Raw genomic sequence first — 20,269 nt, 5'->3', positions numbered from 1 at the left:
GCAATGATGGAAGGTGAACTTAAGAGTTTAGGAGCTTCTTGGAAGGAAACATGGGTAGGACTCGATCAGGCTGCTGTGGTGTGGCCTGATTTATGCTCAAAGCAACACAGAAACATGTTGTTCCAGAAGGAGATACCATCTCCCCAGTTCCCACTGTCACCAAGGGAGTACCATGCTGGTGAAAATGCATCCTTTGGTGTCCTACCCCTTTCATTTGGGCAGCTGGGCACACCAGCACTTCAAACCTGAAAGCAGATTCAATTAACTTGCTTGTGCTTTTTGTAGTCTAAAAAGATGCAGGGCCACCTGGGGTTAGTGGGGTGTGACCTGGAGCTGTGCCTGTGGTTGGGGCCATGTCCTCATGGGGACTGAGGGGCAGCCATGGCCTCCCAGGGGTACTTGCTGGTGTTGTCCACTGTGGACAGCTGGGCTGCCCAGCCAGGGAATTGTGTGGAAGAGGGGCAGGGCTTGGTAAGGGCAGCGTACATCTTTCAACTTATAGAAAATAGACCTGGTGGGCTGCACTGGCACCTCTCCTTGTCCCTTTCTTCTGCCACCCTGTCATGTTCACCGGTACTAACGTGGGCTGTATTTACATGAACCCAGTGGTGCCCATTCTGGAAGTGAAGGGGTGGGATTTTCTGTTCCCCTACCACCTCTGGGACAGCTGGCAGTGGGGAAGGCTGCTCCCCTGCAGAGGACCTGGCTGCTTACAGGAGGAGCTTTGCTTTGCAGCAACAAGGTGTTTTCCTTTGAGCATTAACTCCAGTTTGACCTTGGGCTTTTTAGGCAGCCAAACACACACATATGCCTCGTGGGCAGAGTTAAGATACTGTCTTAATGCATGTACAGATGCAAAGTGCCCAGCCACACACTTCTACGTGTTTTGGTTTTCTTCTGGGTTTCTTTTTCACAGTTACAATTTTTCTGCCAACAGCGGTAATCCCAGTTGGAGTTTCTTGGAGTGCTGGTTTTGTTGAGAAGATCTTCAAATTGCTCATGAACTCCTGCATTCGCTCCTTCATTCGTTCTTGTCTGGTGCCTTTTGTACTGCGCTTGCTGAAGGCAACACACAGGGCTGCTCTTTCCTGCCACAGCTTGTTGTTGTCTTCAGTGGCTGGGCAGGCAAAGACAACTCTGGTGTGAATCATTTTGCTCCTCCAATGTAGGAGTTGCCATGAAGAATGATTAAGGGAGGGGAAAAAAAAAAGCGAGAGTGAGAGGGAGTGTGTGTGTGCACAAATTGAGGCTGGGAAAGTGGGAGTGGTGTCTATGAGCAGGCGAGTAACAGAGTCTTCTGCTCAGCAAGGTTTCAGCACGGGCAGCTGGTTCTTCGTGCTGTGCTCACTTCATTGATTCGTTTACCAGGATTATAGCCTTGCAAAGTGAGTACAGCTTTTTTCTTTCTCTGATACTTTAATTTATGCTGAGCTAATAGTTAACAAATCTTGGCTGTGAAACATAATTGCATGGAGGGAGTGGGATAAGGAAAATTTGTGCCAAAAATGTACATGTGGAATTAAAGAAGCTTTTTTGCCTTCCCAAATGACACTGTTTTGGTTTCATTTCAAAACTGCTGAAATTCCTATTCTCGGTTACTTTCTTTTTGGAAAGATTCATTGGAAACAGTGAATAAGATCTGTCAGGTGAGACAGCAAGGGCATTAGGAATTATTAAAATATGGTGGTTTATTGCAAATGGCTATTTCCATATTAGAAAAAGCAGGTTGCGTGTGATGCCATGAAAATCCTCATGTACCAAAGTAGGATTTAGATTTGTAAACCCCTGTTAGAAAGGAACATTCCTCTCGTTTTCTGCAGAGGTGTGTATGCTCTGCTCTGTTTGCTCCGAGTTATTAACCAAGTGACTAATTTGCACTTGTTTAAAGTGAAGGACACTTCACTTTAGCTTAGGCCTAGTAATTACAAATTTATATTCAGTGTGACCATTTAGTTTGAACAGTTCATTGCCTATTGAAGCATATTGCAGTGGCTTGTTTCTCTTTCTTTCCTGGAGTGACTTTCCCTGCTCTGTTGCTGACAGTGCTTTTTCCTCAACCATATGAGATGTTCTGGTCCCACGTCAGTCTGATGTCTTGCATTCCTCGATGCCTGTTCAGACAAAATTGTGTCCTTGGTTTTTTATCCAGGTTATTTTGCCAGGTGGAAAGTTGTCATTTCTGTAGAAGAAAAGGCTCAGATAAATCTTTTATTTCCTGTGATCGTGTATGCTGAGTAAGAGCTGAAGTAGGGTCATGTTAAACTCTTGATCTAGTTTCAATATTAATGCCTCACTTGTGAAATTTGCATGTGGGTTGTTTAATATAATTCAACCTCTTGGAATTTTGTTTGGACTGGAGAGACTACAGCATTGGGACTCACAGTTCCTGAGATATAAACCAAATATACCCCCCAGGACTGGATGGCCAGCACTGTCTATGCTTTATCTGCCACAGGTGTCTCCTCCTGGAAAGACTGCTTAACCAAGAGAAGAATAAAATAAATACTTGGTTCTGCTTTATCAGATTATTCCTGCCATACAACTAACTTGATTTGTCAGACGTTTGCACACTGATGCTGCTATTCTTGTGATTATATTTTTAAATGTAAGTTATATTTAGATTTTCCCGTAGTAAGCAGATAGTAAAAAAAGCCTCCCTGTTTTTGTTTTTTCTTTTGGGGTGGAGGTTTGTAGTTGTTGTTGAATGCAAGATCGACTAAGCAAAAATGGGGTCTTATACCAATAAACAAGTTTAAATAAGGTTTTTCTGAACTGGTTCTGTAACCTTTCAGCTGCCTTCTGTATCTGAAAGTGTTTCTTTCACGCTGTGACAGTCACAGATTTAAGTAAAGTTGGGTGGACCGCATGCTCCAAGTGCTTAGAAGATGCCCCAGTGCTGCGGGCCTTTCTGGAAATGCAGATAGTCTGCTTTCCTGGGAAAGGAGGCACCCAATAGGAATCCATGCAGCAGGCCTTTGTAAAATTTCATTTTCAGTTTTTTGACTCCTCCCTGTTTGAGGGTTCCCTGTGATTACCGACTCAGGAGCTATGTCTGATTTCTGAGACTGTTAATGGGCAGCTAATGGGCTTTCCTCTCACTGGGAGCCTCAGCCCTTCTCACCTTGCTGGAACTGGCTTTACTGGACTTGCAAGGTTTGGGGTGCTCAAGGCTTTAAAGAGATTTAAGATTTTTTTAATATTTAATACTGTAAATTTTTTTCAGTAATATGAATGTTGTAAGTAATATAATATAATACGATATGTCATTAATAAATGGAGAATAAAAAACAGACTGACCAGTTGAAACAGATGGTGGAATAGAGATTATGCTTTGCTATCCAGCCAATAATTCAAGGTCAAGGGTGCAACTGAGCTTTTTGCCTCAACCAAATGTCCTGAATGGTCCTTATTTCAATAGTAGCGTTGAAAGGAAGAAATTAGAATGGAGAGCTTTGCCACTACCAGAAACAATTTCACTCTCCTCCAAAGAAGCTTTGAGAGTATCAGCAGTTACTGGATGAACAAAGGTACATAAAAGGTTCACCATGAAATACCTCCTGTTTTTCTCACTGAAAAGAAGCATCGAAACTTTATAAAAAATAATCCAACATGAATAGTATGAGAGTTGCTCATGAGGCCAGAGGAGTTTTTGAGCCATGGTACAGCTTTTAACTGGCATAAGGAAGAAGAATTTAATTCAATTATGTAAAATTTCCTATTTTGTTTTCTCACTCTGAATGTCTTGCAACCCAAGGAAGTGAAACACAGGTAGTGCATTTACATCTCAAATTCAACATTAAGCCAGAAAGGAACAAGGGGTAGTTTTAATTTGCTATGATTTCATATTGATTTTTACCCTGTAAGGAAAGCCCAGAGGCCTGAATAGAATAATATCATGCCAGCTAATACTAAATAATATACGCCATTAAAATTAAATTAAACTCCAAATTAAATGTTTTTCAGGTGTACTGCATGACTCATGAGACTTTTTGTATTATTTGTCCTTTTGAGGGTGGTAGATGTTTACTGAATGACGCATTCTTGGTTCCCTGGGTAATTGGTAATTTTCCAGTTCCTCAGAAAGAAATACCTGTGAAGTTAGTACTTGCCCCAAATCTTCAATTTTGGGGGGTGGAGTGGGGTGGGGCAGAGAGAGAGAGAGAGAGAGAGAGAGAGAGAGAGAGATTGAGAAGCAGACAGACACAGTATAGGAGTGTATTGTCTGTTCCTGTGAGAATGGTTGAGTTAATGGCAACGATAAGGTGGGTAGCCTATGCAGGGGAATTTATTTAAGACATGCACAGGCACAAAAGAGCACATTTGTGATGAGCAATTGCAAGGAGGCATTCAAAGGAATGATTTTCTGTTTGCTTCTTTGCCCTGTTGTCCAAGATACTCCCTCATCAATGTTCTCAGTCCTTCAAACTTGCTCTGTCTTTTGCCACTGTCCTGCCTAAGCTCTCCTCCCTGAAGGTGTGTGCTGAGCCCATGGTTGCTGGCAAGCTCGACTTTTCTGGTAATTAGTTGCTTTCATGCCTGAGAAATGGTGTCTGCGTAAGCGAGGCGGGTGGTTGCAGGGCTAGGCTGGCACTTGAATCTCTGAGAGGTTTCCCAAACCTCGTTGTGACATCAGCTTGAGGCCTGCTGATGCTGTAAAATGGAATCTCTCCTGGAAAATTCCTCTTTACCAAGCAGCTGCCAGAGACTGCCAGAGTACTGGAAGAGAGACAAGTCCAGCCAGACCCATTCTGAATTCCGAGTCTGACAAAACCTTGGGATATTGCAAAGCATACTCCTCTGTATTTTCATGTGGGGATAAGTTTCTCCAGTGAAATATGTTCAATGTTTGCAGTCAAGACAAATTCTTTTCCTTGCTTTGTTTTTTTTTCTTCCCCCAGTGGGAGGGGATTTGTTAGCAAACAGTTTGTTGCTAATGCCAACAGTCAGAACGTTTTGCAAGAGTGCAGGGCTGGTTAGGTGTTCTTTTCAAACTCTGACTTAAAAAGCCTGGGTTTAATGCCACTATATCTTTTTTTTAAAACCTGATTAAATGCAGTGCACTTCACTAACCTTTTATACTTCATGTTTTAGTCCATAACAAAGTAGTTGTCAAGTAAAACAATTGACCTACCTAACAGATCCAAGAACATGTATAAGTTAATTAAAATAAAAATAAAGACATTTATTTTGTAAAAGGCCTTCTGTAGTCAAACAGGTCTTACAAGTAAATCAAAGTTCTTTCTCTACTGTGTTGCAGGCCAATTACGTGCCCATTCTGTTACTCCCACCAAAAAATAGTTATAAAAATTTATAACTGCCACAAATTATTTGGAAGTCATTACTACTGTCAAGTAGCACAGCTGCTCTAGAGTGTCTCTGTACAATGGTGTCAGATGTTCAGCTACATTTGGGCAGCATAATACATGCAAAAATTTCCATTTCCTTTCTGTTTCTGTCAATAGCTTTGATGGAGCCATTTAGCACCAGTTTTAAGTTTCCTTTTTTGGGGGGATACATAGTATTGGGGATACAGTACTGTCAAATTCACTATGCCAGAGGGGTCATCTTCTGTGTGATTGCTGGTCTAATGCCAGAATTGTGCTATTGACTAAATGCTGGGGTTCACCCTTCTTGGCTTGAATCCACACAAATGTGCTTATACAAAAGTGCAACTTTGGGTATGAGAAAGCGGCCTGGAAGATGGGAATAGTCTCTGGCTTTCCCAGAGCATGGACAGCAGCAACTGTGCCTTGCCTTTCCTGACTGCACGGGTCATGTAACAGCCCTATGGCAACTGCAGTTACTGAGAGTGGCTAGGAAAACCTTTGAGTTAAAACAGTGTAAGTGATGGGTGGGCTCGCAGCAGTGTTTTTTAGAAAGCCTCCTTTAAGTTTCTAAAATAATCTCAACGTACAGGACCAGACAACTTTCTGGAGACTTCTAGAAAGGCCAGGGATAATCAACCCTGAGAGGAGGGACGTGTACCAAAGCTAAAGGTTTAATGGACAATTAGCCATGAAGTAAGATAGAGAAGTTATGAGACCATTAAAGACTTGTCTGAGAGCCAGGAGATCCCAGAGCGTAGGTGAATTACCTTCTGAGTTGGCACATTTTAAGAGTATCAATTAAAAACAGATTAAATTCAAATGTGATCCAGTTTGACTCAGTGTGTGTGGGTCACCCTGAACCACACAGATCTTCTCAAGTGCTTCTGATAATAGTGGCTCTACATAACACGTGGCATTGCCCGCTGTCACTTGAAGATGATGGCTATTACTGAACCTCTCCTCTCCTCTCCTCTCCTCTCCTCTCCTCTCCTCTCCTCTCCTCTCCTCTCCTCTCCTCTCCTCTCCTCTCCTCTCCTCTCCTCTCCTCTCCTCTCCTCTCCTCTCCTCTCCTCTCCTCTCCTCTCCTCTCCTCTCCTCTCCTCTCCTCTCCTCTCCTCTCCTCTCCTCTCCTCTTTCATCCTGAAAGTTCAAGATACCCAGTCCAGATACTGGTGCCAGTTTCTTTCAGTGCTCTGACCCAGCCCCACCACAGCAGGAGCTAGAGTTACAACCTGAGTCATCTCTCCTTTTTCTTTTCTATTTCAGGATGACAATGGACGCTCTGCAACTAGCAAACACTGCCTTTGCAGTTGATATGTTCAAAAAGCTATGTGAGAAGAACAAAACAGCCAATATTATTTTTTCCCCACTGTGTACCTCAACATCTCTGGCTCTGGCATATAAAGCTACGAAAGGTGATACTGCAGAGCAGATGAAACAGGTAAGCTGTCAGCAACCTGCTCTGTGGCTGCAAAATTATATGGCTGTTGTAGGTGTCTTATTAACTCTTGATAACATTCTCCTGGATGTCTGGTTCCCTTGTAAGATAGGCTTCAAATCATCCGTCTGAATTTCTTGAATAGTTCCACACTTCATGGCCCTGCACAACAAAATGGTGAAACTGTCTTAAGGACAAATCTTTTCAGGCATGTATAAGGTGGAAGTGGACATAGCAGGGTCCTTGCAGATGCATTAAAGCCTTGTCTCTTTTTATTGTAGTCACTGTCCAGATCTAGGTAAATGTTTTTTCATTATTCAAGAATGCTTAAGCTTTATGGAACTTAAATTATTTTGCCATTGCTGTCAGCAGAAAGTGTATGTAGCAGCCCTGTCACTGACTTTTCCCCTATCTCTCACAATACTGTAAAGAGGAGATGGATAAAGTAGAAGGGGCACAATCGCATCCATGTTTCTCCTTTCAAGCAGCTCATGATGTTCAAGGGGTTTCCAGCATCATGATCCAGCATGGCAGTCATGATTAAATTGGTTTATGGAGCTCACCCTGTGGTGCAGGGAGTCAGCCCTCCAGCCTTGTCTGCTGCCTGTGTAAGCAGAGATTGAGCTGGATCCTTTTAATCCCAGTGAGGGTCCCCACGGTTTCTGTAGTTACCTAAAGGTGCATGAAATGCAAATTAAGTGTGCATTTGTATGCTGATTGTATGCTGATTATCTACCTCTGAAAGACTCTCAACATATTTGAATGTATTTTCCCTCCTTTGGAAACTCCTCCATGTAGTTTCTCATTCACTGGAAGTACCCCTGAGCACAGTCTTCTGTGCCCCTACTTATACCACAGATTACAGGGAGTCTTGTGCTGTTCACAGAGCTGCACAGCAATATCTCCATGAAAGTCATAGAATCATAGAATGATTTCTGTGGGAAGGGACCTGAAACCTCCTTGCCACAGGCAGGAACATCTTCCACTAGACTAGGTTGCTCTAGACCCTTCCCAACCTGGCATTGAAGACTTTCAGGGATGGATCTTGTAAGCTCGGCACATTTTCCCAAACAGTATTAAAAAAAAAAAAATTAAAGTTGAAATTTAAATGGTACCCTGAAGCTCCCTTACCATTTGAAAATTCAAGTGTTGTCTTTCTGGTAGGAAAGTTAAAAATATTACCCTGCCCTTATTTTGCTTTCACTTGTGTCTGCAATTTGCTTTGAACCTTTCCATAATAACAAGTTAACCTGCACCTCCGCAAGTGGAGCTCTGTTACACAAGCACACTTCTGTTTCATATTTCTCTAGTGGTATTTAAAAAGTGCTGACTACAGATGCTAAGGAGAGCTTGGTATGCTTTTAAGTGTAATATCTCCTATTTTCCATGTCTGTTTTAGCTTCTGCTTTTCCCTGAGTTTGTGCTTGGGTTTTAAATACTAGGTAGAAAAGGAGCCAGATTGGCAGCTGTACTCTGAAACATCGGTCAACAAACTTGTGCCAAAAATTCTTCCAGGTAGAGAAGCAGCAGTAACTTTCTCCTCCAACCTAGTTCCCAGGCACAGAAGCTTTCTGCACTTGACATGCAAAGAAGTAAAACTGTTGGAGGAAAAGGAAATAAGTTGAGAAAATTGTTTCTAAGGAGATGGACTTGGAGTTGGCTATGACAGCTGTGCTGCTGCTGTAATGGGAGTTTATTTCCTTCTACTCCCACTGAGCAAGGAGAGAGGAGGGTATGGAAGAGTGACTAAGGCAGAGCAGCAATTTTGTCTGTGAAGATGTGATGTGTTCTGGGAGAAAGGGCAGTAGTGATGAACAAAAGGAAAAGAAGGTCACAAGTGCCTGCTGTGCTTCATAAGGCAATTTGAGGCAGGTGAGGAGGGTGGACAGGCTTCCTTTAATGAAACAGTCACCATCAAAAAGCCTGTAATAAGTAGGCATTAAAAGTTGAATTCATATTTATAGGGTTATTTTCAAACAAAGGCATCATTATCCCAGTATTTCCTAGAACTGGACTTGGCGTTCCCAGGAGTTGGGAGGTAGCCATGTGTGGGTCAGCAGCCCTACCCATGATTATTCTCTGTCTACAAAACCAAACACAGTTATCTTTATCTGATCAGTTTTTGCTGAAATGTCATGTGATGTCATGTGTTAGTCACAGCAGTCAGAAAACTTGATGATCTGTCAAGAATTTTTAAAGTTATAGCCCAGTTCTAGAAAGGAGATTATCTGGGATGCTCACGTATCTGTCTTAAAAGCTTCAGGATTTTGAGTGGGAATGTAAGTTTGACAAAAGCATTATAACTCCATGCTATGGAGTTTTAGTTGACTAAGTACATCAGCAGCATGATCAGCTCTTTGGATTGCTCATAGGCAAGAAATGCATTTGGTGGAAGTCCTGGTAGGATCAGGTTTTTGGATTTATGTGAGCATGTCAAATACATAAATGATTTTTAAGTAACAACAGTGAGAGGCTCTGTCATTAGCTTAAATACAAAAAGCAACAGCTCTGGTCACAACCTAACATTTTTTGCTTAGCTGTTAGGAATGTTTAGACAATAATAATCAAAAAGATGCTTAGTGTTTTATCGTTTTCATTTAACAGGTGCTCCATTTACAAGATGTCAAAGATGTTTCTTTTGGGTTTCAAACAATAACTTCAGATGTTTCCAAACTCAGCTCTTTCTTTGCACTGAAAATGGTTAAAAGGCTCTTTGTAGACAAATCTCTCAATCCTACCACAGTAAGTACTGCAGGAAAACCCTGGGGTTATGGATTACTTGGCCATCATATTGATGGGTTATGGTGTCAGACTGCAATGTTATTTAAAATTAATTTTTGTACTTTTGGTTGTTGGTTGACTGGACCCAAATGATAAACAGCATAATATTGTCTCCTGCCATAAAGGCTTGTAGGAGGATAGATGAGTCTGCTGCTTGACCCCAAGCTGTGCAACTCTTACAACACTTTTAAGTCTTTTGTTAATATGCTTTAGGTCAGTAGCAAGTTTGGTTTTGAATGCAACATAACTTCTATGCCACATCAAAGTCTTTGCATTGCAAGTATGAGTGAAAATGACTATTAAAAAAATTGGTGGTGCAAGTGTATGTCCAGTTCACACACCCAAGTAATTACTGCATAAGCTTCAGTTTTCCCAATCTGCCTGAGAAGGCAGAAGCCTGGATATGGAAGCAACACAAGTGAAGAAGGTGGTGTTTGGCCTTTTAACTTATGAACTTTGCAAAAAACTGACGAGAATGCTGTGTGTGTTGGGTTTCCCCCCCGCCAAAGTTGTCTCTGAGTAGAGTCCCAAGCAAGGACAGCATCAGCCCAAAAGAGGTGTTTCAGAAAGCTCAACATGCTGCAGTGATGCTGTGCTCAGATCACCTGCTGTTCAGCCTCTGCTACAGCAAGGCCAGGACCCAGAGCAATAAGTGTTTTCCCTGGAGAGGACAGACATGATAGGAGCAGACTGTGGCCTCTGTCTCAGTCTTGCTCAGGCCTGGACTGAGGGCTGTTCTACCCTGTAAACTCTGGCAACATGGTCACTCCTCCAATATCAAAGTTACTTTGCTGATGTAGCACCACTGGTCTGAAGATGACCTTGGGAGTGCTGTGCTGGATGCAGGTGTATGTCCTTGTTGTCTCCTGCAGTTATTTAGTACGTTTCCTCAAATAATTATGAACTCCTCAACTACCCAATGGCACTTAACCAAGAATGACTGGTTACTTGTGTCTTTCAGGACTTTGTCAACTCCACAAAGAGACCTTTTCCATCTGAACTGGAATTAGTGGAGTTCAAAGAAAAAACTGAGGAAACCCGAGAAAAGATCAACAAATCCCTTTCAGAGCTGACTGATGGTGGGTACAGCTTAACCTTGGGAATGCTGTTTGCCTCTTTGGAGAAAGATCTTTATCCTTGTGACACCTCTTTAGGAGTAAATACATAGTGAAAGAAGACTAGGCCTACTATTTGGATTCATGAGGATTAGCAGCACTGACTTCGCTGCTGCAGCACTTATGAAGGTGGAACTGTGAGACTGACCTTGCATTAGCCTTGGGGAAAGCTGCTCACATTTGACTGCAGCAGGATGGGCTGGGAGAATGGCCGTTCCTGGTTGTGGAGCATCACAACATGTAAAACCAAAACATCAAACCCTCTAATTCCTTTAAAATCTTCATTGTAATGGGAAGCACTTGTTGGACTCTGAGTTTCAGGCTGTTAATTAATATCTCAGCTGCTTTTGCCAGCAAGAGTGCTACAAGCAGATGTGGGTCTCTCATTTGCCACCTTGTGGAAGTCCTGGCAGAGGTGGCCCTGGGGTTGGTGGCCACCTGTGGCCCTCATGTGGTGCAAATATGGAAACACCGTGTAGGAGCCTGGTCCTTCCCAGGCTGGCACAGGTGCCACGGGGAAGCACCTGGCCCTGCCTGTGCAGCTCCAAGACAGGACTTGCCTTCCCAGTGCTCTGAATTCAGGGTCATTTATGGCAGTGTTTGAACAGGTCTAAAACAGAGAGAGTGGGTCAAGACATTTACATCCTCTTTTGAAGTCTGTAGCGGTACTTGGATATTAACTGTAATCACAGCAGAATTTTTTTGTTATCCTGGTTATTTTATTCTTGTGTGTCAGTCTAGAAAAGAGTAGCTGCTAATTTGAAAATTCCCTTCAATTCTTGCTCTCCAAATGACAAAGTGTTTTTTCAGTTAAACCTGTTGAATTTCACTGAAAACTCAGCACCTTCTTTAAGGTACTGAAAAAAGCAGGAGATGTAGTTTTGATTACATGCGATATAAACCAACAAAACATGTAATTTAAAAGATCTGCCTTAATCCCAAACCCCACATCAAAAATTAAGCTGAAATTTTATGTGCTCCTTTTTGTAATTTTCTATTAGAAAGAAAATCTTTTATCTGTGAGATGTAAGACACAAATCTGTTTAGTTCAGTGAAATGTTACCATATTCACTTAAAGCAATTGATATACTGCTAATGTATTGTTGTAATAACAAGCATATTAAATCTCTTCACAGGAAAAATGGAGAACGTTTTGAATGAGGATAGTGTAAGTGACCAGACTCAGATCCTTCTAGTTAATGCAGCATATTTTGTCACAAACTGGATGAAGAAGTTCCCAGAGGCAGAGATCAAAGAATGTCCATTCAAAGTCAACAAGGTATGTTCTGGAAAAAAAAAAAAAGGTACTGTTTTCTCTCATGAAAATGCAAACTTTGAGCTAAGGAAATCCCAATAAAAGAAAATGAGAAATATGTATTACTGTGGCATTCTTAGATTCTGTCTAATCTTACCCAGTGTTGCAAGGGTCCCAGACTGTCCTGGGAGTACAACATGAGCTGAGTACAAGTGGTCAGAAGCAGCTGTTGTCTGCAAGGAGATACAAATTCTCATGGGCAGCTTTTTCCAAGAGATTGGAAGGTTGCAGGTACTAGAGGCTGCATCCAAAAACCAGCAGAGGTGAAGCACATTGCATTTCTTGAGCTGGTAAAATGTGTACAGTTGTGTCACCTCTTTGACTACATCCCTGAGGTGCCTGGCCCTGTGTTTTCCTCTTCCGAGATGTCATCTCATCAGTCTCCCTCTTTCCAGTCAGGCTCAGGACTGCAGCTCCCTGCATGTCAGTCCTGCTGAGCCGTGAGGTCCATGTGGGAGCAGCACCTGTGGCTGGTGCATTCAGGAGTCTGTGGTGAATATTGTAATCAGAAAACTTACAGCCAAGATATAAAGCTGCACAACATTTGTGAGATAAAGAGATTATATTCCAAATATGCATAGGCATATGCAAATATGCATATACATATAGAGGTGCAAAATCAAAGTTGGAGTTTCAAGTTCACTGAAAATATTAATAAATTACCTCATCGGCCAATAGTTCCAGCTAAAAATGTTTTTAAAGTCACAGAATCAACACTAAAATTTTTAAGTGAGACATCTCAAAAATTTTTGTCCCCCTAAAGTAACATTTTTTCTACTGAATTTGAATTTTGAACATTTTCATGTGGATAGAACAGTTTTAAAGTCTTCCCTATGAAATAAAGTGTTTTGTTTTGTTCTGTCTCATTTAATTCAAAACCAAAGAGATTTAGGTAAGCCTGAAATTTCTTCTGATTCTCTTTCAACTCCTAAACCAAAATATCAATTATTGGAATGAACAGCTTGACCTTCACTGTTAAACTGTGCTCAGCACTTAACATTTGCTAGAATTACAATGCCCTGTAGACAGTGTAATTGGTAGTACTCAGTGAAAAGGCATGAAAGGCCACCAGTATTAGATAAATTGCTCTTTTAAGGCACATCCCCCATATGTTGCTATTGTATTAAGTAGAATTTTGTTCCACTTTTCTTTGGAAAGCTGTCTACTGTAAAAAAGCCAACTCTCGCTGCTGCTTTCATTACCTGTGAAAGCCAACAAATTCTGTGGTGGTAACTCAATGTATCGCTTCCATGGAAGCTTACAGACTTTCCTCTGTCTCCATCTTATCTGTGAATTAAAACAAATGATAGATTGTTTCCTCTATGTTTTGCAGACTGAGACTAAGCCAGTGCAGATGATGAATCTGGAAGCTACTTTTTGCCTGGGCTATGTAAAAGATTTAAATGTTGCCATCCTTGAGCTCCCATGCCTTAACAAACATATAAGCATGCTCATTCTCCTGCCCAAAGAGATTGAAGACGAAAGCACTGGCTTGGAGAAGGTGAGAGAAAAAAATGGAATTGCCATGATACTTCCCTTGGAAACAGCCCATATAATGCCATATGTTTATGGAAGGTTTTTGTTATTTAGAAGCAATGCATAAGGAAACAAAAAGTAACTTTCCTGTGAATTTACCGTCTCATTCTGCTTCTCTGTTCCTCCTCTCATATTTGTGGCATCAATGTTTTCACTGTTTCCAGTGGAGGTTGTACATGAGGCTTTGTTCTAGATAGGGAATGCACACAAAACAGTGTAAAGTGCAGAAGTTTACTTATTTCTGGTATCCTTATTTTTTCAATTGGCACGTGTCCATGATTTATTTTACTCAGGTCTTACACTTCTCCAAGTTTTAATTTAGAGCAGAGATAACTGTAAATGAACCACTTTTTATTACCAATTGCACATAAATGCGAAAATTAATACAGCATTTCTTAAAGATCAACAATTTCATATGTCATTTCTCTATGAAAATTTTACAACATATTTTCACCCCTATTCAAAGTTTATTATGAACTAAGTAATTACTAATATTAATTAATAGTAAAGTTATTTAAGGATTAAAAGACTGATGATCACTTAAGTCTCCTTTGTAATTTGCTGCAACCCACAAATTTTAAAGGCAGGAAGAATCTGTCTTTGCAGCTGTAAGATGCTTTTATATGTTGGAGTAAATTACAGAACACGCCTATCATAAAATGCAAGTGAGGCCTTTCGTGATAGCAATTTGTTGTGGCCCCACATTCTGCCTCCTCCCTTTCCAGTTTAAAAAAATAAATGCTTGAACAGCTGCATGTTTGATTGAGATCAGGCTCTGGATTTGGATTTTGTGTCCCAAATACCAGCAATTTCATTACTCTGTAGGGTCAGGAATAAAGACTTTTGGATCTCTGCCAGCTGGCCAGGTGTAACCTGGGTAGGGACTGTCTTACTCAGGTTCCTTCATATGGCTGTTGAGCTGATTGCTTATCAAAAGCTTGCCAGAGCATGCACATGCAGAAGAGTTGCTCCAGAGGCCTGTCCTATGGATTAAATCATACTTGAATCAATATAACTGAGAGTATGTTAAGCCTGAATGCTTAACATACTCTCAGTTATATTGATTCAAGTGGTTGTGGTTGTGAATTTAAAAACAAAAATTACCTTTGGACTTTATTTTTTGGAGGTTTGATAGGAGTGAGAAGTTCAGGAATGGTCTTTTTTTTTCTCCTTTCACTTTCCTCAGACTGCTCACTAATTTCCTTTATTCATTTATGTTTTCAGCTGGAAAAGGCACTGACCCCTGAAACATTACTACAGTGGACGAATCCCAGCATGATGGCCAACACCAAAGTGAATGTATTTCTTCCAAAGTTTAGTGTGGAAGGTGACTATGACCTGAAGCCGCTTCTAGAAAGCCTGGGAATGACAAATATTTTCAACGAAAGCGCATCAGATTTCTCTGAGATGTGTGAGACAAAAGGTGTGGTTGTGTCAAAGATCATCCATAAAGTCTCCTTGGAAGTAAATGAGCAAGGTGGCGACTCCCGAGAGGTACCTGGATATCGGATTCTGCAACACAAAGATGAATTTAAAGCTGACCATCCATTTATCTTTTTGTTTAGACACAACAAAACTCGCAATGTGATTCTTTCAGGCCGATTCTGTTCTCCTTAAGCGGGGCATGTTCGTTACAAAAAAAGCACAATTACATTTGTGGTGGTGCACACTCCTGTAAAGCTTTTCTTCCCAACTATCACCTTTGAAAGGAAATCTAAGAGGTTCATATATTGGCTGAGTAATACAATGTACTCTACATATGCAGCAGAAGTAGTTTCTCTCCTTTTGTTTCCTCCCCTTTAGCGGAATAATTTCCACTGTGAAGAACACACCATATTTTATTGAAAAATATCCCAGCTTCAGCAACAAGAACATTTTGTTCCTCTGTGACACTTTTTTCCCCAAATGAAGTGAGAGCCTGATTTAAGATAGCTCAGGAGCTGGAAAGGGCTCCAGGAGGAAGAGCTGCATTCCTATTCCCTAGTGAAATCTCTCTCCCTTGTGACTTGCACTCTCCGGATTCCTAATTGCCTAAAAGGGGAAATGTGGACATGTGGTATGATAGCTCTCCCTCTGTACCTGGTCACACTCTGGTGGTCCAGGGTGCCCTACCAGACCCTGCCAGCATCCACTGAAGAAGTGGACAAGTTCTGCATCATAGTTACAACGGTTCAGGCTGGCATCAGGATTTGCATCTGTGAAACAACAGCCACACCAAGGCCTATGGACACCAGAGGCAAAAATCATGGGGACATCTGTGTCCCCAGAAGACTCTTCAGCATTAAGTTCCCAGACTGGGGAGGTTGAACTCTGCTGTGTGGCCTTTTTTGACTCATTCCCTTCAGACATGGAAGATGGGACAAGAGGAATCTTGTTGTATATATCCTAAGGAAAAGAACATTATGCAAATCAAGGATAGAACACACTTGGATTAATATTGGAAGTGCCACACTTCTCATGCACAGATTATCTGCCATTTCTAGCTCTGGATTCAGCATTAAGGAAACTCCTTACTGTTACTCAATGTCTAAGGCATGAGAAAGAAATAAGGACTTCAACTTGACTGAAATTAACATTGTAATTACTAGTCTTCAAATTCCACAAGAGATTATGGTAATCAGATTTCATTTCTATCTAAAGACTGCCTGCTGCATATGTTCAGTACTCATTTACCTAAATACTGTTCAGAATAAAGCACTATAAAACCTGTGTCAAATGTACAATACCTCTAGTGCCAGTCTGTGTGTTCATTGACAGTGTCAGTGTTCACGCCTGACTTCCAGTAAATTATAGGAACAGAAATAAGCAGATTCACTTAGGCCACAAAATCAAAATAACAAAAAAAGCAGCTAAGTGAATGTCTGGATTGCCCTTCTGAGCCAGATGATGATAGCTCCCAGTCAGGACTATCTTAGGTAGTCAGGATACATGCAGAATTCAATTATGTATCCTTAAAAGATAGAAGCATTCTACTTGAGAAATCATCTTGATGCCTCAGGTCTGAAAGAAACTGGAAAGAGATCTCTAAATGAGAACATGCAATAACACCTAATATGTATACTTTCAACATCAGAGCACTGCTTTTTGTGAATTGAGAGATGGGAGTTCTGTTTTGATTCTTGAACTTGACAACCCATGAGAAGCCTTTAGTCACAATAATTCCGTAGTTCCCTCGGAGGACCTTTAATGGTTTCTAATGCATTTTAGTGCTAGAGGGTTAATTGGGGTCTTTGGCCTGTATTTTTGAGGGTACTGAGGAGACTAACTTGGATCAAAAACAATGGCAGGTATAGACACTGCAGATCTCTGGGGGTCTTTGCTGATATGCATCAGATGTTTTGACACAAGGATAGTAGTCAGAAAAACGAAAGATACAACAATTTACATGAGCCCATCGTCTGAGAAGGACTTAGCTGCAATGATCTTTACTGGCTCAACTTCAGTGGTACCTGAAATACTGGTAATGATTGATGCACCCTTTCATTGTCTGATCTGCTCTGGAGGCTGGGCTCAGAGGTATCCGGGGCTGTTGTCACTGTGGCTTCTACTGGTTCTCCTGTAGGAGGTGGATCAGGACATGGGGTTGGTGACTAAGGAGCTGCACAGGCAGCTCATGCATAGAGAAGAGGGGCTGTACAGTTTGTGCTTGGGCACTGACTCTTTGTCAAGTGGTTCCAGTTGTCCAGCAGGCCATTTCACACTGCTACAGCTCTGTTGGTCTGCTAGACTGATGAAAAACTCTGGCAGATTGTCTCAACCCTCTTTTCTTTCCTGGATGAGATTTCCTAAAGGAGAAAAGCTCAGACATTTCTTTCTCAATTTTTTCAGGTTCTGAATACATTCCAGTTCAGGAGCCAGTCTTCGTTTAATGGAAACCGTAGTCCATTTAAATGCTGATCAGAGCATTTGGCATATACCCACAAATTTATGACAATATTCTTCTCCTTGTGATAGCTTGGCCAGGAAGGGTTATCCCATGAAAGCAGAGAGAAACACTGCTTCAGGGTGTGCCCGTCTTTCTCCACCTCCTGACTAATTCCAAGGTATCCCAGCCTGTGCAAGGCAAGCAGATGTTAGAGATACAAAGCTGTCTTGGCCCACATAAAGCAAACCCACTTATTGATTATTTATGAAGAGGGTGGCTTGCTCATGAAAACCTCAGGGTCATTTTCCACTTCTGCCTCTTCTCTCTGCCAGTCCCAGTGTGAAGCTGTTCCACCTTGCAGCATGTGAGGGAGAAGTATCCGTGAGGCTCCTGCTGCTGTGAGAAACCATGTTACAGTCTACTATTTTCATTCTACCCTTTGCTGGCCTCTGGGCCTTGGGCAAGAAATTGCCCGGGAGGACGTGGGAAAACGTGTGTGGGAGTTTGTGTGCAGGAGCTCTTACGTGCTGGAAGGTGTTGGTCACAAAGGAGAGAGTGAGCATAGCTGAGGGCTTGCTCACATTGACAGGGTGCTCCACCTCACCTTTCAACAGGGCATTACTATCCAGTGATGGATGATGCCCCTGGAAAACAGCAAGCTGTGGCTGGCTTTGGCAGGTGGTTGCAAACTGCAGGGCTGTGTGCCTGCTCACCTCATCACTCGCCCACCTGCACAGTCACTGCCTGCTCCTGACTCCCATTTGGTTGAGAAGGGACACGTCTCAATGTCTTGTGGTAGCAAAAGTGGTTTGTGGGGAAGTTCTGAGCCTTGAAATGCAACTTAGGGCAAATAGGCCCCACTGGAAAAGCAGCACATTTTTGTGAATATGCTGTCCTAAGGGCCTAGAAAAGACAGAATTTGCACCTACATTGACATTTCCTGAGGCAAAGCAGTTTAAACAGATGCCAGGGAAGCTCTGAGGGAATGTATGACAGTGCAAGCAAAATAAATCAGTGGAGGAATTATGTCAATATAGAAGGAAGGGAGAAAACACAGAAATTGGAAGAAGGAAAATCTTGCAAGATACTCAAAATACTTTGGTTGTCACTGAAAAGATGCATGGACTAGAAAAGCATCAGAAGATACATGGTAAGGCAATGTTCATAAATAAATACATTTAAAAATAGAGAAAGAAAGAACTGAGAAAGAAGACCAAGGACCACTGCAGGAACATGCAGGAAGAAGAAACAAAAACAAGAATGTGAATGGCAAATGGAAGCAAAAAAGCAAGGAAAAACCAGACATAATGAGAATGATTATTTTATCCTTGTATCTTCCATTGCTTACAGATTCCTATTTTCAGGGTACTGGACTACTGGAGCTTGGCCAGCTGGGCTGAGACCTTGGCAGAGGAGTGGGGAACAGCAAAGCTGGACGCTGCCGTGCCTAAAGAAGAGGATGGTCCAGCTTCTGCACTGGAAGGAAAGTGTGGGTAGGGCAAGATGGTGCTTAGGGACCTTGTTCCTCTTTCCTGCTTACCATCTTTGATCCCATAAGTACCCTATGAATCCAAAGGCAGTTTTATGCTTTGTAGGAAGAAAATAGAGGTGAGAGAGAAAAGACATAAAATGTTTGGTGTTGCAAAGCCACATACAGCCCTGGTTTAGCTCGGCTCTCTCAGTCCAGCTGCCATAACCCAGTGCTGCAGCTGAGTTCAGTGGCACTGATTAGAGATCAAACACTGTGCTAGTGCAGTTCCATGCTTCCCATCTCTTTACTTCCTTCTCACTTTATGCTGGAGACCTAACCTCAGTGATCAACCACTCCTGGCCTTCTTTTATTCTTAACTCCAGTGATTTAAGATTTAAAAGGATACCCCCTGGCTGGGGATTCCTGTTACAGTTCAAGGAAATATTTATTCCCTTCTCTAATTAAGCTCCTTCCACGCATATAAAGCCAGCTCCTTACCTGAGAGGGAGAGATGGCTGTAGGCAACAGAAAGCTCATGCATTTCCCCTTCATTTCCTTTATCTCTGCAAGCAAGCTCAGCTCCAATCAATCTTGGCATGAACCCTGCACACTCCTTTGTCCAGGCCAGACCCCATCAAAAATTAAAAGGGACTAAGCACAGCAGTGCAGTCAAGGGTCTTCCTAGGGTTAATGACCAGTTTTCCAGCTGACAGTGGCTTGGCATTGCAATCAGGAGATGTTGCCAGCAGATACTGCCTGCCAGACTTGTTGGGCAGCTTGAGAGAAATGCTAATAGCGTATTGCTAGATATAGGTTTCTCATTCTTCTGTGGGGAAACTTCATAGTAATGGCATTTGCATTAAACAGCAAGATGCTGATATCAGCAATCATTGGTTAGAGGCTGAACTTTCCCACAAGAGAGTGGGAGATTTTTTTTAATACAGTATTCACAGGAACGTGCTCCGGAACTCAGCTGTTGTCTTCTTGATTTAACCTCTTCAGGCAAGAAGGTAAAAATTCTATGTTGTTTTGTTGTTTTGTTATTTTTTTTTTCCAAAATAACTGTGATTTTTTTTTTTCCTTTTTTTTTTCCCTTTGTTTTTTCCCTCATCCAAAGTACTCTACAGGCTGGTAAAGTAAACATAATTTTTACATATTGGGCAGAAAGAGAGATACCTTTACAGGCTGCAGGCAGCAAAACACACTGCTAAAATTTAGGTGGCTCAAGAGCTCACACAAAGGGAGCTGATCTTCAGTGGGACATGAATGAGGATTTTAGGGACACATCTAAAGATTCTTGCCTAAATTTCACGGGCTTCTGAATCTGAATTTTCACCAAAACCTCTCTGTCCACCCAGTAAAGTCTAATTGCCACAAGACTGATGAGTTCAGTGGGTTGTATGAGAAAGTAGATGCTTTTC

The 20,269-nt window shown here is 41.8% G+C and overlaps 1 protein-coding gene across 1 annotated transcript; it reads left to right on the top strand.

The window, feature by feature from the left end:
• The first annotated feature begins 1,247 nt into the window (after positions 1–1,247).
• SERPINB5 (serpin family B member 5) lies at positions 1,248–15,271 on the top strand. The gene is made up of 7 exons (XM_064426738.1): positions 1,248–1,385; positions 6,594–6,768; positions 9,370–9,507; positions 10,508–10,625; positions 11,798–11,940; positions 13,310–13,477; positions 14,737–15,271. The coding sequence occupies exons 2-7, from the start codon at positions 6,595–6,597 to the stop codon at positions 15,127–15,129; spliced, it is 1,134 nt and encodes a 377-aa protein (XP_064282808.1). The 5' UTR covers positions 1,248–1,385; position 6,594; the 3' UTR covers positions 15,130–15,271.
• Positions 15,272–20,269: the final 4,998 nt, after the last annotated feature.

The sequence above is a fragment of the Passer domesticus genome, chromosome 1 (genome assembly GCF_036417665.1).
Source record: "Passer domesticus isolate bPasDom1 chromosome 1, bPasDom1.hap1, whole genome shotgun sequence".
Taxonomy (NCBI): Eukaryota; Metazoa; Chordata; class Aves; order Passeriformes; family Passeridae; genus Passer; species Passer domesticus.
Note: the sequence above shows the minus strand (reverse complement) of the source record. Positions and strands in the feature narration are given on the sequence as shown.